At 34.3% G+C, this 22,167-nt stretch overlaps 1 protein-coding gene across 3 annotated transcripts in view; it reads left to right on the top strand.

The window, feature by feature from the left end:
• Unc-13 (unc-13) overlaps positions 1 to 22,167 on the top strand; it is a 70,388-nt gene that overhangs the window by 12,989 nt on the left and 35,232 nt on the right. For all 3 annotated transcript variants that reach the window (XM_074259762.1, XM_074259761.1, XM_074259763.1), the window contains exon 2: positions 9,930 to 15,351. In XM_074259762.1, coding sequence (XP_074115863.1) covers positions 10,159 to 15,351 — 5,193 coding nt within the window. In that variant the 5' untranslated portion in view covers positions 9,930 to 10,158. The remainder of the gene's footprint in view (positions 1 to 9,929; positions 15,352 to 22,167) is intronic.

Below are 22,167 nucleotides of genomic sequence, written 5' to 3'. Positions count from 1 at the left end.
TAAAAAAAGTGTAAGTAGGTCGAAAGTCGATCTTGGACGGGCAAAAAGTGTCTAGTGATGCTTCTTGATGGTCTCCGTCAACAAAAACATCTTCTGAAGTGAAAAATGATAGGATGAAAGCTAAAGTGTGTAACACTGTCCGGGAAGTCAGAGAAGACGCTCATACAGGTTATGGGCTCAGGCGCAAAAAAAAAATTGGACGGTTTTGAGGTCAGTGTAAGCTGTCTGAGTATAGTTAGGGGTATTGTGGGGCACAGAGCATAAATCAATGAGCAACCGGCGGAACTGAGCGAGCAGCTCACCCCTCGACATGCATAATTAGGCACACGTTACCCCACTGGTGTGTATTGCGACTTGATTGTGATCGTACACGCACGTTCTCATTCTCCTGGTTGTGCTCATTCCCCTGCCACTTTATACGGATTCTGTTGTTATTTTCGTTAAAGCTATTAATCTTTAGTTATATTCTTAAGCCTCTTACTTCACCTTTAATATCTCGGTTTTTATACTAATCTCCGGTTTTTTTGTAATTTATAGAGAGGGATTTTGTTCCTCGATGTTGATAAAAAAAAGTTTTCATAATTTTAAGGCTACAGCGGAAGTTTAAGTTGTTCCGGGGTTGTTCAAGAAGTGGAAAAATAGGGAGATTTTTTTTAATATGCTTATAAGGCTTAATACACTTTGAATAACTTGTGGAATGGGTCATTTTTAATCTATTTAGTCGCCGGGAGTGAAATTCTGAGAAGGATTTTATTTGGTATAATCAGTTGAAGTTTTTGTTAGTAATTTGGCATCTAGAACACGTTCCAGCTAATTAAAAATTATTTTAGTGTAAAAACTCGGATATTTTTAGATTTTTAGAATAAAAATCCTTATTCACTTCGAAATCACGCCCGATTTTTTACAGTGTATTATTTAAAAAATTTCTAAATTTTTCGGCGCGCAATTCGTGAATTTGAAGGTTTTTTATTGAAAATTTTCACTGAGAAAGGGAAAAAAAATAATTTTGAAATGTGACACCTCCCTTCGTAAACCAAGCGCGGCCCCAATGGAATTTTGCTCTGGAAATTCATCAGAATATACCAAGCAGGTTCTTTGGGGATTGTGTGGCTAATTTCGATGATTTTAATAGAGTTTTTGTAAGTTTAACATCAAAATAAGAAAAAAGTTTGGTTTTTGTAGAAACAATGCCACCGCGAAATTTAATCCCGCGGAAACTACCAACAAGGACTTAAAAGTATTTCCCAACAAAAACACAACCACAGTATAATATTTCAAAAGTTTATGCTTACAAACAGCCATAGAATCATAAATATCACGCTTTAAAAGTGTTATATTTAAACAAACGCCGCGACGTAAAACTATAATGCATTAGGTCTTATTTCAATAATTCTAAAATGTTACACCTCCCGCCATAAGCCGATCGCGTCCTTGATGGAATTTTTTCTGTATCTTGTTAGATGAAAATTTTTTTTTTGTATTGTATAATTAGATGTATAATTACAAACTGAACAATTTCCTGGTACAAGGAAGTACGAGATGTGTTCTTAGATAAACAGAACCGATGATAGGCTTGCAAATGTAGGGGTAAGCGCAAACAACCTAGATAAGACGAAACGGCATGAGTAAGACAGCACGTGTTGTGAATTAATCTCAATGTCCGTTGTTAATTAACGGAATGGCGCCCAATTGGTGGTAAATAGATCCGGTTGCTAACAAGCCTGGCGCCAGGGGAAGAAAAATTTGTATCGAACATTTACTTCACTCTAACGAACGTGGAAGCGGGACTTACAAGGGAAATTAAAGTTCGGGTCAATAAGGAGAAAACCGATAAGAGAGACAATCGGTAACGATTGGAGTTGATAGACCGTGTTTTATGTTTACTTTTTCTACGTTCCATTGCCCAGGGCGGGCGAGGGAGGAAAATAAACAGAACAGACAAACAACCGGGCTTGCTGGAACAATACTGGACGTAAAATAACCAAATCGATTTTAACAATGTTGTACTTATCGCTACTGTTTTACTGCTAAGTGTACTTTAACTATCAAGACGTATCCAATCTCTAAGTTATCACTGATTAATGCAAACTTGTCGTTGAATTAAGGATTCAGTTTTGTTTTTGGTCGAGCATATATCTGTTTCTTACAAATCCAAGTGCGCAAAAAATTATCCAAAGCTTAGAATCTTTCATTTTTTAGTATAATCAAAAATTTAGTGCCCAAAACTTGGACTTTACGCTATTAATCCCACACCAAAATAGTCGGACCATAGTTTCCCTCAATTTTACCTTTTGTTGGTGATTGCAGAGCCAAAAAAGTGTATAAAAAATTTTTTTTTCACTCCAAATAACATAAAAATATTTTTAACATTCAGATCTGTAAAAAAAGTCATAAAAAAATTTTTTTTACGCTCTTATGGCTCTAAGACAAAAAAAAAAAAAAAAGACCATTCGGCAGCTGAAATGGAAGTAGATTTCAGAATGAATAAAAGAAAAAATGACTAAGATTGAATTTAAAAAAAAAAAAATAGAATCTTCTAAAAATAAAGTCCTGCAACAGAAAATTTCATAATTGGCATAGCAGAATAGGACTTAATTTCAAGACTTCACACATAATTTAGTACTCAAATTAAAGCTTATTTGAAGAGATTTCAGTTACAATTTACAGAGATTTAATACGTTATCCCATTCAAAAAATATTTGAGTTAAAAAGTGGAGAAATATGAATTTAAAAAATTTTTTAAGTTTTGAAATCCTGGAATTTCCGAATTACTTGACCGTAAAAATTATCCTAACTTGACCGTAAAATTTATCCTAAACTTCATCTAATTACCTTTAATTTAAACTATCATTTGTCTGGTTTTGATAATTTTTTTTAATTAATTTCGCGATTTTGAAAATTTGAAAAAATTTTTCTATGAACGTATTCCGGCCCTTTTTCTTCAAATAATTTTTAAGCCGTAAAAGATAGCTTAAATCTATTAAATTTATATAATTATTTTCAATTTAATATTATTCGTCACTTTTTAATACTTTTTTCAATTTATTTCGTAGTTGGGAAAATTAAAAAAAAATCTAGAATAAATAAATTTTTAGCTTTTATCGGTCTAAAAATTTTTTTGTCTTAGAGCCACAAAATTTTTTAATTATTTTTCTTATAGATCTGAATGTTTCAAGTATTTTTAGGTTGGTTGGAGGAAAAAAATTTTTTTAATGTCCCCTTTTGGCTCTGCAGACTCAAAATTTCTAAATAGTCAAAATTTAAATATAAAATCTAATTAAAATAATTAACTCCGCTAAAAATTTCAATTATTTACAATACAAGTGCGTCTTAAAATTAAAAAAAAAAAAAATTACACTTCATTACCTTTAACAATTTCTAATTCACAATTTTTACCAAAAATTCATAAAATTTAACAAAACTCTCCTTTAAAAATAATTGGCTCTAGAAAACTAAAAAAAAAAAAAAAAAAATACGAGCCTAAAAAAAGTTTGACAAACTGGCGTCGTCGCAGCGTGAAATAAAATTTAGCCGAGTGACCTGTGCCTTTAGCATGCGGCACATGACTGCGAATGTTGGGGATATTTTATAGCATATCTGAATTTCAATAACCGAGAACTGAACCGTTAATTCCGTGGACATTTTGTTAACAAGATTTATACTTTATTTTTTCTATTCAATTGATCGAATTAGCGCGGCTAGCATTCTAGTCACGTCGAACAAGTGGATGATCTTGGTTCAGTTTGTTCCTGTTATATATTTATTTCCACAAAAAAAAATATATTTGTATGTGTACATATATATATATATATATATATATATATATATATATATATATATATATATATATATATATATATATATATATATATATATATATATATATATCTGTAATCTTGAGTAGCATACCTACAATTCCCTCCATTCGACAGAGTCCTCGTTACAGTATCGATCACACTCATTCTCTCCCAGTGGCATTCCAGGAAATTACGCGCCGGCAAATTGGACATTGATTCCTCTCTCAGAGTTTTTTCACCAGAAAACTATCTAATAAAAAGCACTATTGTGTTATATTACACTTAACTACGCGTCATTGTGCTCGTTGATTAGTCGTACATCATATCAGCCCATTTTTTTCTTTATTTAATAAATTTGGTGAATTTTATCAATGCAATAATAATAATAATAATAATAATAATAATAATAATAATAATAATAATAATAATAATAATAATAATAATAATAATAAACTGATGCTCAGTGTCAACAGATAGTGTTGTGAGACGGTAACGTAAAAGCAGAAGTCCCCCTCCCGTGACTCCGATCCTCACTAGATCCTTTAATTCTTTTCCCACAGGGGGATTCCGTGATACCCAATCACCTTTTTATATTCCCTTTAAATATAACCTATCAATTCTTTTGGGAAATGCTACCTTTTAAATTATATTTCCAAACAATTTTCAGTCTTTTGTTATTGCCGACGATCATTTATTATCAATTTTATTTTGATTTATAAATTTAATGACTTTTTTATCAAGTTATATATAGAAAAAAAAATTTACTTGAATCAAGTAAATAATTTTGAAGAATTTCATTTTCTTGATTTGAGAAGAAAAATTCTTAAATTAAATCATTTTTGTTGGTTTAAGTAAATTTTATTTAGTTCAAGAATTTTTTGTCTTGATTCAAGTTTCTTTTGGTTTTTCAGAAAATTTATTTTAGATGGAATTTTGACTGAAATTATGGAGTAAATTATTGATTAATGATAATTTTTATAATTTTCGGTAAAATTTATAAGTCCTAAAATTAAAGAATTTTCAATAAAAATTTAATGTAATTATTAAACTTGGAAGAATTTTACTGAAATTTCTTCTAATATTAAAATTCCACAATTTTCAATGAAACTCAAAATTTTGCCAATTTTCGGTGTAATTTTTTATAGAATTTTAAAATTTAATTGTTTTTAATTAAAAATTATTTTTATTTAAATTTTAGCAAAATTTTAAAAAATTCTTGAAATTTTCGGTCTGACTTTGATGATTTTATTTCTTCCTTCTCTGCTCGGCTGAATAATTTTGTGAAAAAATCCAAATTTTCATAGAAAATTTTTTTGGATACAATTTTTACTGAAATTTTGGACTAAATTATTTTTCACTTATAATTTTTCGTAAAATTTATTTATAAGTCCTTGAATTAAAAACTTTTAATATAATTATTAAAATTTATTTTTAATATTTTAAATTCTCAAAATTTTGCCAGTTTTTGGTGTAATTTTCTATAAATTTTAAAAATTTGATTTTTTTTTGTGAAAATTTTCTTGAACTATTAAAACGATTAGAATTAAAAAAAATTTTTGAAATTTTAATAAAATTTTTAAACCCAAAAATTTTTAATCGAATTTTGAAATTTTCATTAAAACTTAAACTTTAAAAATTTTTATTAAATTAATTGAAAAAAAAAATTAATAAATCAGTAATTTTTCCAAATTATAAACTTTCACGAAAATCCTTTGAAGCGAAATAAAATCTCAGTAAATATTCTGATTATTCTTCCAATCGACTTGTCCCTTCGGAAATCAATCTCAAAATAATAATTTCTGTAATAAAAAAAAACTAAAAAAAGGTAGCAATCCCAATCCAATACCTCCGTATTTTTTTAACCGTAATAAAAACAAAATTCTCAAGTTGTAATAAAAAAAGACGGCGAAAAAAATAAATAATGTTAAAGAATAGGTTGAAAAGTATTGTCTGCATACAAAAGTAGATATTTTGAATATAAGACTATACGCATATACCTATATATGTATGAGTTGTAGTAAAAAGGGAGAATAATACTCGGTACTTGGGAAAGGGAAAACTCTAGCTCTCGAGTATCTCGTAGTTTCGGATGCTCACCGAATATTGATCTCTCGGTGCCCAGGACTGGCACACGAGATCTCTTTGCCCGTAGAGAGATTCCATAAAGTGAAATGCTCTAAAGGACATTAACCTCTGTTTCAAAGTAACATTAACCTTTCCGAATATAATTTAATCGCAACCAACTACACAAATTTATGCAGTAAAAAATAACCAAAAACAACTCTTTTATTATCCTCTTAAATTCTACTCGTTAAAAATTTTATTACTAATAGATTGTAATTATCTTTGACGTATTAAATCCGAAATTCCATTAACTGTTGATTGAATAATTAAATTAGTTATCAATTTTTCAATTTTCATACAAAATACTTCAATTAAAAATTCACGCACGCTGGAACAGTAACCATCAGATATTTAAATTATAAAATCAACAGTGTGACCCGGTGCCAGAATTCGTTTAATAGGGTTTACCATATATTTAAATTACTGTAATATGGCCTGAATATTAAAATAGGTGGTTTTAAAACTGATTCGTTGATTGAGAGCCATTTTTTAGATTTTAATTTTAATTAAAAGCAAAAAAAAATTTTTTTTATGGCAATATATGGAATTATATAGCCTGATATATCCTCATATAATTTTATATGTCATTTATATGGCATTATATGGCCATAAATATGGCTTATGTTGTCATTTATACCTTCATATGGCCATATGTAGTCATTTATGTCTTAATATGGCGATATATGGCCATATATGGTCTAATAATAGTCCAATATCGACATAAATAGTCTGATATATCAATACCATACAAGGCCATATATTGCCATATAAAAATTATATGAGGATATATCAGGCTATATGTAATAATACCAGACGATATATGGCCATATATTGCCATATAAGGCCATATAAAAATTGTATGGGGATATATCAGGCTCCATATGATCATACCAGGCCACATATGGCAATATATTGCCATATTATGCCATATCAGGCTATATATGGCAATAAAAAAATTATTTAAAGATTTTCTTACTAGTAAGAAAATGGCGGCGAGTAAAAAAATGTCGGAATGCGCGTACTCTAATTCTCTATCTCTAATCCGAAATTTTTTTTTATAAAAAAAAAATTCAGAAGTAATTAATTAAGTAATGTAATTATTCATTTTTTTTTTCTATTCTCTTGAGGCTAAATAAAAACAAGATATCAGTTTTAAATTTTTAAAAAATAAAAACTCAGTAGACTTGACTATAAAAAAAAAAACTAGATAAAGTTTTAACCATAAATTCCACACGGTACAAAGTACTTTGCTTACCATACAGAAAATGTAGACAGAAAAGTGAGGCTTTGTGCTAATGGACATTTCTCATTTAATACCTACATTTGAATGCATATGCATGAGAGGCGAGAAATGCGTGACCCAACTCGCATATTTCTGTCCGTTAACAAGTCACCTACTATTTTGATAGGTTGTTATTATTATCCTAGTTTATTACAACTCTGTATAATAACTGGGTTTGTATACACCGGAATTAAAATTAAATTATATTGAATAAAACTTTATTATATTTTTCTACATTTTTTCCACTTATTCGCTTGTACTGCAGGTGTTCAATCAGGATAGGAGAGCGTTGCAATTTCCGAAGGGAGTCTTATTAGCACTTATTAGCACTTATGCTTCTTTGTATGCATACAAATATCCGTCTCCCTGAAATGGATATTGTGTATCGAATAACAAGAGCTGCGTTCAGAATTGAACTAGCTACTAGTTTTCAATTATATATACTGTCGTTAGCGAATGTGCTTTAAATTTCGAAGTAACTTATAATTATTGGCTGGCTTTGGTGTTTGCAAATGGAAGGTTTGTTCGACAGTGGAAGATAAAGTCCTTTGGTGTGATTACCCGAAAAAAAGTCCTCTGACATCTATATACACTGTCTATCTCACATAAAGCGTTAGGACACATAAAGCGAGGCTCGAGTCCGATCAAGAATTAGATTTTCTTTGCCTTCCTCTTGGCGCAAGCTTTAAAGCTTTCCTCCTTTCGGACCGTCAGAGCCGACATCAAAGGCTGAATATCTTACGAATCAGAAATACCCTGGAAACATTTTTTTTATCTTGTTATTTTATTCTCTTTGACTGATTATTTATAAACAGGTGTCGAGGATTATAATTTGTCTAATGCTGGCGCTAAATTTTAATTGATGGAAGGTTTTATGTATGATAGCCGAAAATATATTACAATCAATATAAAATTCCAAAGCTCAAAAAGCCTTAAACTCTTAATAAATCATCTCACAAAATATTTCTCTCCTTAATACCATTGTTATTATTTATCATTCTTTTCCGCGGTCGAAAGCTTAAGGAGCTTACAATAATAATAAATTTTAATTTTCAATTTCGCCATTCGCCAACTTTAGTTGGCTGCCTGCCAACTCACTCTTGTTCTCGCGGGGGGTCGATCGCGAAATATGTTTGACGGTACTTATAATACCTGTCATATTTCCCCGTCTACAATTGAGCCCTAATAACGATAATTAATTAACAAAATTAAAAAAAAAAAAAAAAAAAAATCTCAAGTATTTGATTGAATTCCGGCTCTTGAAATTCAAGTCTGACTAATTCGAGTCTGTTCCCTCTAAATTGGTGACTTGAATAGTAATCGTCTTGATTTAAAAAAGTCCCGGCAAAAATAGTTATTTACCCGGTAACTTATTTAACAAACTTAAGCCTCCGGCTGAGAGTTTCTCTTTTTTTTTTTTTTTTTTTTTTTTTTTTTTTTCCCACTTTTCCGGCATTCATCTTGTTTGTAATATCAATTTTTAAAATATCAAGACTTATCTACGACAGTAAATTCATTACATTTTCATAAATATTAATGTGAAGAGACAAAAATAAAATATTCTACAAAAATGAGGATCATTTTTCAACGAACTATGATGCTTGTGAAAAAAATTTTTATGTGGCCATATATGCCATTATATGGCTGTATATGACCATATATGGCATTATGGGGCCATATATTTATTGTGACTAATTTTTGTTTAAAAATTCTATGGTTTGAAAGGTCCATAATACAAAAATTGGCCATATCATGCCATATAATGCCATATATGCCTATACTAAAAATTTTGTGTCCATATTAAGCCATATATGGACACATCAAAATTTTTTTGTGGCCTGATATATTAATATATGGCATTATATGGCCAATTTTTGTATCAAAAAGTATTATGGAGTTTCCAAACCATATAAATACACCTAATTTCCTGATATGGCCATATATATATATCTATATATGACCTTATCAGAAAATTTTCCCCGAGCGCACAATAATTCTTGCCGAACAAAAATAAGTCGGACAATCGGGAACTGTTTTTTTTTATTGACGTGACTTACGATGATAGGAACATAAAAAAATATTGTATCCAGAAACCGGATAAACACCCTAAGGCTTCGATAAATCAATATCGGACATAGACTTAACGATTTAAAACAAAAGTGTTAGATGTTTCTGGGTGAGTTAACTTGACCGTTTTAAGCCTTGTTTGTTTATCTTATCTTATAAAAAAATATTCGCTAGCATCACTAAGTAGTAAGCAGTAACCAGTAGTTGAGTCTCTTTGAGCCTCAACACGAGCAATTTACTTCTTGAGTAAATAAACTGACGTTTAAATGTAAGAGCTTCAGATAAATTTACTCCATCTTATTTCTTCTGAATTCTGTCCATCCGTTGGGACGTATCCATTCTGTACTTAACACACTTAGCTGTTAAATCCGAATTATTCAGTTCGCATTTTCAATCAGTTCGATTTAACGTCATCTTTTATTAACGTATTACTAAAACTGGAATCGGTTAACTTGGAAGTGACGAAAAAATCCGATACTTCTAGATTACATTGAAAGCAATCGAATTTGGAGGAAAATAAACTAAAAAAATATACCTATTACGTTTAACTTATTTTTTTTTAATCTTGGAAATAGTTACCATGGAATAGAATCACCTTCGAACCTAAGAAAATATTTAATCTAACATCCTGTTTCTTTTTTTTTTTTTTTTTTTTTCAGATTTGCCCGTCAGCACCCGGTGATTGAAAGTGAAATTAAATTTAAAAGTGCAATGAAAGGCTCTTAAAAAAATGAACTATTTGTTAAAGTATTTCATCATTTTTACACGAGTGTGTTTCATGAAAAAGTTCAAGGTGTCCCAGGACCCGATTTTACTCGCGATGTTCCGATCAGTAGTGCGATCTTGAAGTTCCAAGAGCAACAAATCTGAATTAACTCCAAGGTCAAGATGGATACTACCAGGCTGAGTGGACCTGGGTCTGCAAGCCCGGCTCCAGACTCAACAATGCCGAGTTACACAGGCCTGACCGGTGATGGCAACGTCGACTACATCATCAGCGATTACATGGAGCGACTGGGAGAGCGGCTGAATATCCTGGAAACTGAGCTGAAGTACGCGTGGCGAGCGCTGGACCTGCTCAGCCAGGAGTACATCAAGATGTGGGAGCGTTTGGAGAAGCTGGAGGGCCTGTTGTACGAGCAGCAAACGGTGATCAGCCAGCTGATAGAGTTTTACGCTGGTGGCAACCAAGGACCTGGAAACGGAGGTGCGCAGAACACCATCGAAGAAGCTCAGCGAGGATCCGTCGGGGAGCTGGACGCAATCGCTAAAAGCCTGGGCCCATCCATGGGAATTGAGGACACAAGTGTGCTCAGGGAGAAACTTGCCCAGCAGGAGCTAGCAAGGATGCATTCGACTCACGACAGTGGAGCTGTTGCGGCGATTACGGACATGCACCGGACAGTGAGGCTGGATCCCTTGGAGACGCTGGAGGAAGAAGGGGCGATGCCTGATGAAGCTTTCTACCGGAGTCTGAACAACGCTTACAGGGAAGACTTGATCTGCGGGGAGACCTCGAGGCCTGCTTCTCAGTTGGGGATGATTTGGGAAGAAGCGGAGGACGTTGATGAGTCCAATGGCAAGAAGGAAGAGGACAAAGCTAAGGGCAAGGAAGATAAGGAAGAAGTTGTGGAAGAAAAGAAGGACGAAGAGGGTGATCCGGATGAAGGGGAGATCTTCAGCGCGGCTGATTACAAGAGCTACCGAGGCAACACGCCGTGTGTCAGCGAGCAGGACCTCGCAGAGCTGTCCAAATTGAGTTCGCTGGACCAAGTTGCGTTGGAGAAGCTTCATGAACTGGACAAGCTGACCAGCAAGCTGCAGAAGGACTCCCAGGATCTGATCGAGCTGAATACTAGGCTGATGGAGTCCCCGAAGCGGTTCAGCTCGGAAGCAGAGGCCAAGTTAGCGGAGGAAGCTAGTAGCATAGACGAACAATTGCGTAAGATATACGCTGAGACTGACGTTGACAATTGGACATATTCCAAGAGTCCAGGATCTACAGGGCGGTCTATCTCTCGAGTCAGCACAGACTCTGGGCTGGCTACAGACGGTGATTTTACCGCCAGGTCCATTTCTCCAAGACTGAGCACCACACCAAAGAGTCACTTAGACTCGTCTATTCACAGTACATCGACTTACACGCCACCTAGGTTAGGGTACACGAGCTCGCTCCTAGAAAAAAGCCCGGAACCTGTGATGCCCTTGCCCATCGATCCCGGTAAATTCGCTAAAGGTTACGCGGAAAACAAGGAGCTCACTGATCTGATTGGCGAGAGCTTCGTAGCAGTGACCTGCGCCTCTCCGACTGTTAGCTACAACACTGCTACCGATAAGATTCCGTCGCCTACATTGTCTGCTAGCAGCCAACACAGCATCCACAGCATCCACAGCGTCCAGAGTCTCCGCACTCGCCGTGATGGGTACTTCGGCAGCGCCGCGAGGCTCAACTTTGAGTTTCCTGAGAGTAGAACACCGCCCAGTCCATCGCCAAGCTCGCCGCCTCCTCCAGCTCCGAGAGACTCCAGCGATGCTTTCCTAATGCCTGCTGAAAAACTGACTGATGACAGACTAAACCAGCCTCTGTCGCCTAAATCACCTCGCGCATCACCAAAACACGCTCCCAAGCCTTCTAACATAATGGCAGCCATCTCAGACTCTGGTCTGTCCTCAATGAGCAGCTGGAGCGGCGTCGACAAGTCACCCAGCTCTCCCAAAACTTCGATGACCAAGATGCTGACTTCCTACTCGCTGGACCACACCAGGTCGATAATCACTGCGAACCAACTGAGAACTGCTAGTCCTATTCCTCCGCTTCCAACGTCGACTGCCATCCAAGAACCCTTGTACGACACGCCTGAAGGCCGCGATGCTTTCGGCAACGTTACTACCACGGCAAACAGTTTGATGGTGAATCACGTTCCCTTGGCGAAATCTCCAGCTTCCAAAGATGACTACACCTTCGGATCAGCCGGAAATATCAACGCCAGTCCGAAAAAGCGCGGTCGCGCTCAGACACTTCAACATCAGCATACCTACGACACGGTTACCCCTGGGACAGATGTAATCTTTCGGCCAGATCAGCCCGCTATCTACTCCGTTGCTGGTAATCGGCAACACTTCATCACCGGAGTTTATACTAGCAGCCCCAGCAGCTCCACCCGGTCGTTAGTTCCACGAACTACCAGCGCTGAGCAGTTCTACCGCGGCGCTGACTTAGCTAACTACCAAGAAGCCTACAACGCGATGCAGTACGCAGAAGCTGCGCTTTCAGGGTATCCTCACCGTAAACCAACCAGAGTGATGTCCTACGGTGATCGAGCGAACCAAGAAGCTTACAAAACTGCTTACAGAAACATGTTCCCTGGTAACATCACTGATGCATTGTCCTACTATCCAACTTCCGCAAATCTTCCAAAGACAGAAGCTGACAACTGGTTTCGTGAGTCTCAGATTCCTCATGATTCAACTTCTTCTAGTATAAGGTCTATGACATCGGATGGTAGTTATGCTCAGAATTACAACGATCGCAGATACCCTCAGCCGCCTAGTTATCAAAGCCATCAGCAGTACTACCAAAATTACCATCAACAGAGAGCTCAGTACCAACAGCAGTATCAGCAGGCCTATGTCCAGCGGATGACCAGCTCAGAAAGCAGTGCCTCGGACAATTTCCGACAGCGTCCAGCTCAGTATGTAGTCGATAAGGACAAACAAGTTACTCAACCTCAGCAAGGTTACTACAATCCTTCCAATGTCATTGTGTCTCAGTCGGGATACATCAGCATTTCAGCGGATATAAAAGAACGCGAGGAAGTAAAGGTTCCTAAAAAGGTCCGTCGAGGTTCTTCGCTGAAGAACGCGATGAGCTCAATGAGCCATTGGTTGCCGGATTTGCACCTAACCAAGCGTCATCGAAGCCAGTCTCTTCCTGGAGGAGTTAGGAGGGAAGATCTTGATGTTTCTGACTCTGGAAGTCAGCAGGAACCTCCCGAGGTAAAGTCTCGAAGATCACACGCTGCCAGGAAGAAGAAGAAGCACAATTTAGTGTCTACAGTCTCGGGGATTCTCCAGAAGGCCAAACGAAGGAGTCATCACTCTCAATCGCTGTCTGATCCAGAGCAGTCGGAAACTGAGTGGAGCAGTGGAAGACAGAGTGGGTTGTCCGAAGATGAAGACAGCGTCATGTCGGACATCAACCAAGATCCACCTTTCTTTGCTAAAGTTCGAGCCAGCCAGAAGCGGAAAACTCCGTCTACTTTGGCGCAACAGCAGCAGATGCAGCAACAGATGCAGCAGCAGACTCCGACGCTTCCGTCGCCTCAACAGCAACACCTGGACTATCTCCAACAGCAACAGGCTGCTTTGCAACAGCAGATCCAGCAGCATCAGGAACAACTCCAGCTTCAAGCAGCTCAGGATCGCATGAAGGAAAGAGATCTAAGAATGAAGCACGAAAACAGCGAGCAAGAATTGTCAGACAACCTGACCAACGCCGAAGATGCTCATGACGGTTCAGGAAAAAGCACGGGTTCCGGTTCCGGCGGGTCTACGTCAATGTTCCCAACCGTCGGAGACATTAAACGCTCTACGGGAAGTTCCGACGAAGCTCCCAATGAAAAGGCCCCCAAACTGCCGGTTGCGATGATGGGCGGAGCCAGCATGGAGTTCGCAGTGTCACGAGCTCTGGGGAAGTATCGTCAGCGTCAGTTTTCCACAGTGTCAGACGACCAGCTGATGTTTGAAGACGCTTTCGATAAAAAGTCAGACGACGGCCAGCTGCAGGAATCCTCACCTCTTAAAGAAGGTGAAGAGGAAGAATCCCAGCCTCAAGAAGAGACTGTTGAAAAAAACGAAAAGACACCGAGTGCGAAGCCTCCGGAGCTGGTGACCAGCCTGTCCGAGGAGGCACCTGTCTCGGAAGGGAGTCCGTCGGCTTCCAGCACTCGGGGCTTTGGATACGTAACAAACAGGTTCTTGCCTAGACACCAGCAGTCTCTGGACATTCCTTGGGGAGGTTCAAGAAGCGGAGAAGGGGATGAGGACAACAGAAGCACTCACTCTTACCGCAGCACCTCCCGCGTGTCTTCCAGGCGCCAGAGCACCGAGGACTCTATAGACTCCGAGGACGAGTGGTACTGCTACGAATTGAAGAAGCTTGAAGAATTAGAACGTCAGTCGCAGTTGGATATTGAGATGGGCCAGGTTCTGGTTGAGGAGCCTGAAGAGCAACCTTACTGTCCTAATGAAGACGTCAAGCAGCGGATGTCCTTTGTCCTGAAGGAGCTCAAGCTCAAGGCCATTCCGAAGGACACCAACAAGATCGTCGAGGAAACCAACGAGTACAACACCAAGAAGGACAACAACCTTATCAACAATTTGAGAGGCACCAAGATCAACGGCGCCATTCCGCTGAGTCGCCAGAGACTTTTCGAAGACGACGGCAAGCCGATTCCTAAAAAGAAGAACGCTGAGAGCATCGAAACTGTTTTTGCAAGAGTTACCGACTACCACACTTGGGCCCACGAAGAAGAGGCTCGTCGCGAGGAACGGACAGCTCTGCTGCCGATGGACGAAGGCTCCTCTGGCGAGACATCAGGACCCGACAGCCCCGTCCACTCCATGGACGAGCTGGACGAAGAACTGGACCTTCGCAAGGACCTGGAAGAGCAGTCCAGGCGCAGCTCCAGTGGGTCCACTATGCGCCGCGAAAGCGAGAAGCAGCTGCTTCATCAAGGCTCTGATTCACTCTCCCGTGAAGGAAGCGTCAGTGTTCCTCCCAGTGAGGTCTCCGTCAGCATTCCCGGAGGCTGGGACTCGGAGAGTACTGTCGTCGAAGGAGAACGCGACGGAGCTGGAAGCGCGGAAACCGCTACGCTCAGCTTGCCCAAAATCAAGATCGATTCTTCGTCCTGCGGAAGCTCTGACACAACTTTGAAGGAAGGACAAGTCAGTCCTGGACCTCCTGGCTCCAAGTGGAAGCTCCTGAAGGCCCTGAAGGAACGCAAGGCCGAAGACAAGCTCAAGGAGGAAGAAGACGCCACTACCAAGGAAACTGCTGTTCCCCCTCCGCCTCCTACTGTGAGTATTATGATCAAGTGAGGGCACGAAAATCTCAACAGGGTATACTCGAAATTCGGGTCCTGGTCCTGGAACTTTCATCAGGCCTAGCGGTTTCGAGGATACCTCTGTTGCGATTGGTGATTTTTTAGTCCTTTGATGCGTTATATTTTATATACTTTTACATTATGGTTAAGTGGTTGTAATTAACGAAAAACAAAGTCAATAAGAGGCAACTTTCGTTCTTGCTCTCTAATGTCAATTAAGGCTACTTGGATCTAACGACTAGATTAAGGATAGGTTTATTCGTCTTCTACGTAATATTATTTTTTTTTTTTTAGGCTACTTTGAAACAAAGCTTACCTAACGTCGCGCTTTCAATTCAAGAAATTTATATAACATCAATTAATTATTGATGAATAACATAAAAATTGTCCCAGCTTATCTAATGAATATTTGTAAGTTTTTCTAAAAAATCTTGGTGGTTTTTGATGATTTTAAAATTTTTTTACCATACCTTTTGAAAGATATTCTAAAATTTTCGCACATAAATATTAACGTGCTTCTTGTATCAAAAATTGATTTCTGAAGAAAAAACTTGATCAATAGACAGTTAAGCGAATTTTTATGGTAATGAATATACAATGAAAAATATTGACTTTGATGTTAAATTGTCTGCAAATTAAGGAAAAAAAATTTGGATTGAAGTATTGATTTAATTTCTTTAACCTGAAGTTGGGAAATTCTTAAAATACCTACGACGTGAAAGCGATAGAGTTATATGTAAGATGTTATGCATGTTAGGTGGGAACACAGAACAGATTCTAATGTAATCGGGCAAGCATGAAAACGAAAACTCGATGCAAATCGAATAAGTGGAACACCTTTATCATAAAAGTCGATATATGCTTATAGGAATGTAATAATGGTTTCATGAGAGAATTTTCTAGGAACAATATAATGTTATGCAACAAAGTAATACAATTATACTGTGAAAAATTTTTATTTAACTTTACTGGAATTGTAGCGTTGGATTATCGTAAAATTGTCTGCAAATTTAGGGCGAAAAAATTAAATTTGAACGAAAAATTTTCAGGAAATTTTTTTTTTAAGATACTGAATAAATTTTGCACTGAAAAAAAATAGTTTTTTTTTTTTTTTTTTAGTATGGTTGAGATTTCATGATCATCGTTGATAGAGTAGTTTTGGCTTGATGAGTTAAAGACTTCGACAATTTGAAGTTGTAAAATTTGGCACGCTTCCATCGGAACTTGTGCCAAAACAACTTTCGGTGGTCATTTTTTATTCAAATTATTTTGAATTGAACAATCATGACAATATTATCAAATTCTAATAGAAAACTTGCATTAATTTGTCTTCCAGATAGTCATATAATAAAATCGGTTTTTTTAGTGAGATTTAAATTACCTTGTATCTCGTAAACTATTGACATTTTTCAAGATATAAGCTCATACTGATATTACACTCATCGAGACCTTTCATTTGAGTACCGACATCAATTTTTCATATATTTATATATATTATATATATGAATATATCAAAAATATATAAAAAATGCATGTGGGTACTCAAATGAAAGCTCTTGACGAGTGTAACTTCGGGATGAGCTTATATCTTCGAAAAAGTCAATGGTTAAAAAAATACAGTACAATTTAACAAAAATTATTATTTAAAAAAGCAAAATATTTTTTATTTATATTTTACAAGTCATGGCAGTCACAAAAGTATTTTTCTTCAGTGCTAATAAAATTCTTAAAAATTTAACTAAAATCACTTAATTAAGTCTACCCACCCAATTAATAACCGAAAGTATCAATTTCCAAAAACTGCGACCAATAATTCACGACTAACGACCATGAAAACTAATTAAAACGGTCTATTGATCAAGTGCCTGTAAATGAAAATGATATAATAATAATTTTAATTTATCGAATGATAAATAAACCCTAACTCTAACTCTAACTCGGAGCCGCACTCGGAAAGTTGCAACTAGTCATTCATTTGAGCGTGATTTGTAATTTTATAACAGGTGGTAATAACTCGATAATAATCCGTACGCATTGCAGATCATACTCACGTGAGATTTGACGGGTACTCTATTGAATATCACGCAACGTCCGGGGATTTTGCGCACACAACTCTATGCTACGCTCCGGTAATAGAAACTCCGAAAACTATCGATTAATCGAATAAACAAAAGTAATTGCCGATATTAAAAAAAAAAAAAAAAAAAAAAAAAAAAAAGAGAAAAGACCAATTTCTCACTTTTATATTATACATTATTGCTATTACTATTATAATTAATAATAAAAAATAATAATATTGAAAAAAAAAAATAAAACAGAGCCGCAATTAGCATTGCAGAGGTAATTTACATAAAATTACAGGAACATACATTAAGAAAAATATTTAATCATCGCTTACTAACTCGCAAAGTTTTATTTCAATTAAACTTTTGTTATTAATGTTTACGTAAATAGCACTCGAAATTTTTCAGCACAGTTTCATGATTGTAATTATAATAATTATTAAATAAATTAATTAATTAATGGAAGGTGTCAATTAATAAATTAACTCTCAAGGGGCTCATCGATTGTTCTGGCGATTTTATTAATAGTTTTAGCCGCACCGATTGAGGCTAATTGAATCGTGTTGGTTTTTAAAATGGAAATTACAATCGGAAAAAAGATCAAAGGTTTGGTTTGATGGAAACTTTCGCGGTGAATTTTGATATTAATTTTAATTGAAAGGGAATTGGGTGAAAAGTTTGCAAGCAATTATTGCCAGGTGAAGTTGGAGGAAATTGCGATGTCTTTTTAGGGGAAAATACCGTAAAAAAATTGCGGAGGTAAATTATTTATATAGTTTATATAAATTTATGAAGTTTAATCTTTAGTTTGTTGATTTAAGATTGAGAATTATTGTTTGAAATTATTGAAATTTACACGGAAAAAATACTGTTGAATTTACGGGGATTAATGTGGAAAAATTACATAATTAAATAATTTTAACTCTCCAAGAAAATATTAATTTAAGGAGATCCATTTAATACTTTAGTATTAAAATTTTTAAACCTTCATAAAAATTTGTAAATTCAATCTACACAATAAAAAATTTTAATATGCGTCAAAAATGTTTTTAATTAATTTTAATATGCAAAACAAAAATATTTCTACGTATTATTTTTTTAAAGATATTCTTTACATTAGGAGGCTAATTGGATCTTTTTAAATGAAAAAAAAAATTTTTTTAACTTGAAAGTAAATAATAATAATAAAAGCCTTGACTCAAAATTAATTTTCTTGAATTGTAATGGAAATTGTTTATAAATTATAAATAAAAAAAAAAATTTACCCGAGTCAGGATTCGAACCCGATTCGCTCCGCGCCGTTATAAAATAATAAAACCACTTCACCAATATAAAATTTGTGAGCTCTATTAAAATTCAAATTTTTTTATATATTCGTAATAGATCATTTTTTTTACATCTTAAGATGGCGCTACTATCGAATTTTAACAAATAAATTATTGTAGAAAAATTTTAATTTAAATATGAAACATTTTTTTTTGAAAATTAAAAAATACCATTCATAAAATTTACAAATAAATACCAAATTAAAATTTTTTCCGTGTAAATTTCACAGTTTTTCGATACATGTTAAATTTAAATTTTTTATCATGTAAAAATTCCATTTATAAATTTATTTCTACTGTAATTTCAACAGTACTATTTTTCCGTTTAGAAATTTAGATTAAAAATTGAGAAACTGAAAAGATATAGCCGAAACTGAAAAAATTAAGAGCCCGATAAATTCTCGGTAACTTTTTGGAGATTAAAGTCACCAAGTTTATAAAAGTCGGCTCGCCGCGGAAAGTTAGCTCGTAAGAAATGAAAATTATGAATGAAATGAAAACTAACACGGTGGTAGATTAATAAGACTGTTTAGTGAATAAAAAATGACGAACTAAGTCTATCGTTTTAAGTTAGAACTCGAGCACCACCATCATTATCATTATCATTATCACTAATATAGCTTAATCTAAGAAATTAACGGTTTTATTACGTCATAGCAAGCAAACTTCCACAATAAATAATTGATGCTTGATACTTGACCGTCTCAAGAAAGCTCGGCTTACTGTTCGACAAAACGCGACATAAGCCCGCGGATTAACCGCTACGTCGGCCATGACAGTTTAACCAAAGTAAATTTGAGGAAGGATTCTGCTATCAATCTATGCTCGTTAATATATATCATATAATATAATAGAAGCGGGTCGTGACTTATAATAAGATATTAAGGGGCCACAGGCGACGTGTTTAAGCTTTTAGTTACACATCGATTTTCCCATCATCATATCATCACAATATACATCATATATCATATATCATAGCTGCTATTAATGTACTCACGTATAGTATCTAACAGTTGAGTTTCAATTTGGATACTTACTTTGTGAGTAAGTTATCGGCAAATCGGAAAACATTAGCTCGTTGATACTATCAAGATCTGCATTACCCTTCATATCGCGGGTCGTATCTCATATCTCATATCCATATGTCATATCGTGTCGTGATTATAATCATCAGATTTGTAGGTTAGTAAAATGTAGCTAGAAGCTTAGTAGATTAAATAAATACGAATATGATTACATCATATATTATTGATAGTATTCAAAAGATAATAACGATTAGAAAGTAGTGATATCGCCAGTCAATAGCGGCCTAATTAATCGTTTAGTGTAGTAAAACAAGACTTATTCTTTTAGTAAAATGGCGGCTGGATTGATAATTTTGGTTTTTTTTTTTTTTTATTTGAATAGTTGTTTTTAAAGTGGAAAAGTTGTAGATTCTAAAAAAGGTTGAATTTTTGAGGGTTGTTTGGAAAATTGATTGGATTTCTAATGGATTTCATTATTTTAATGGAATCTATTGTTTTCAATAAAATTTAGTATTTATAGGGAAATTTAGTGTTTATAATAGATCTATTAATTTTCCATGAATTTTTAATGGATTCCATTAATTTCAATAAATTCTAACAATTTCCATAAATTCTATTATTTTCACTAAATTTTACAATTTTTAATGGATTCCATTACTTTGAATAGATTCCATTAATTCCAATGGATTCTATTGATTTCGATGAATTCTATTGTTTTCATTAAATTTTACTATTTTTAATAGATTCCATTATATTTAATGGATTCCATTACTTTTAATAGATTCCATTACTTTTAATAGATTCCATTAATTCCAATGGATTCTATTGATTTCGATTATTTGGATTGTTTTCATTAGATTTTACTATTTTTAATAGATTCCATTACTTTTCAAGAATTCTATCTTTTTTTTTAAATTTGATCATATCAAATAAACTCCATTATCTCCAATGAATTCTATTGATTTTAATAGATTCCATTATTTTCAATAGACCATTACTTTTAACAAATTCCATTATTTTTTACAAATTTCATTATAATTAATAAATTCCATTAATATTCCATTAACCAGTAAATATAAAATTCCATTATTAATAGATAATTAATAATAAACTCCAGCACAAAAATCTTCCATTGGTTTTTTTAAATCAAAAAATTAATCAGTCCATTAATCCATTAAAATTCCATTCGTAAAATAGAAAAATTTCACAAAGAAAATAAAATTCCATACAAAAATACTTCCACTAGAAATAATAAAATACGCTCAATAAAAATTCAATCACAAACTTTTCCATTAAAAATTTTTTACCCAACATTATTATCATTATCATTATTATTGTTATCATAAAAAGCAGACAGCCACCTGCCTTTAAATTTATTGTCATCATATTTATTATTATTCTATAAAGTAAACAACGAATTTATCTGTTCGGAAGTTGCGTTAATAATATTTAATCTATTTTTTATTAACAACTTTTTCATCTTATTCGTAAAAAAGCACCCTCGGGTAGGTTGTTTTTACCCCTAGCAGCTTACTCGTATTCTACCATGATACCGCTGAGCTCCATTACGAGCGAAAAACTAAATAACTTTATAAATGAGAGCTTGTATGGAGCGCTAAAAATATAAGAACACCAATAATAAACGTTTTAATAAAGGACATAAGTTATATTATTAAATTATACATATATATATATATATATATATATATATATATATATATATATATATATATATATATATATATATATATATATGTAAGAGCGAATACGACGAGTAGATTTAAAAGTTCGGTACTGAAAAAAAAAAAAAAAAAAAAAAATTAAACGAACAAAAACTTGAAAAACTCTAAAATTTTATTTATTGTTGCGCTATCGATAAGTTTAATACTTAAACTATTGTAACTGAACAAATTATTATTAAAAAATAATAACAAAATAAAAATACAATACTTGAAATAATAATAATACTGGTAATATAATAATAATAATTATAATGTGAATTGTACGTGATATATTTATAAAAGTTGTTGTAAAACTTTTACCATAACACTTTATGATTATTTTCTATTATTATTATTATTGTTATTATTATTTAAAAACTCGCGAACGGGATTAATGTCAATCATTGTCAGGATTTAAATAAAGACCGTAAAATAATAATGAGATAACTTTTATTGATTTTTTTTATTTTAATTATAAATTATTGTGAAAAAAAAGTCAATAGTTATCTTGTTTACAAATAATTTTATTATTTGCGCTGACAATTGGCTTAATCCGTAGAAAAAAAAAAAAAAAAAAAAAAAAAAATACTGGAGCCCGGAATCGAACCCGGCGCCTTCGAGAGCAGCCGGAACAAAGAAAACAAAGAAACTAAAGG

This window comes from Cotesia typhae, unplaced genomic scaffold (assembly GCF_013202065.1).
Source record: "Cotesia typhae breed Kobodo isofemale line unplaced genomic scaffold, CoteBio_Ctyphae contig_20, whole genome shotgun sequence".
Lineage (NCBI taxonomy): Eukaryota > Metazoa > Arthropoda > Insecta > Hymenoptera > Braconidae > Cotesia > Cotesia typhae.
Note: the sequence above shows the minus strand (reverse complement) of the source record. Positions and strands in the feature narration are given on the sequence as shown.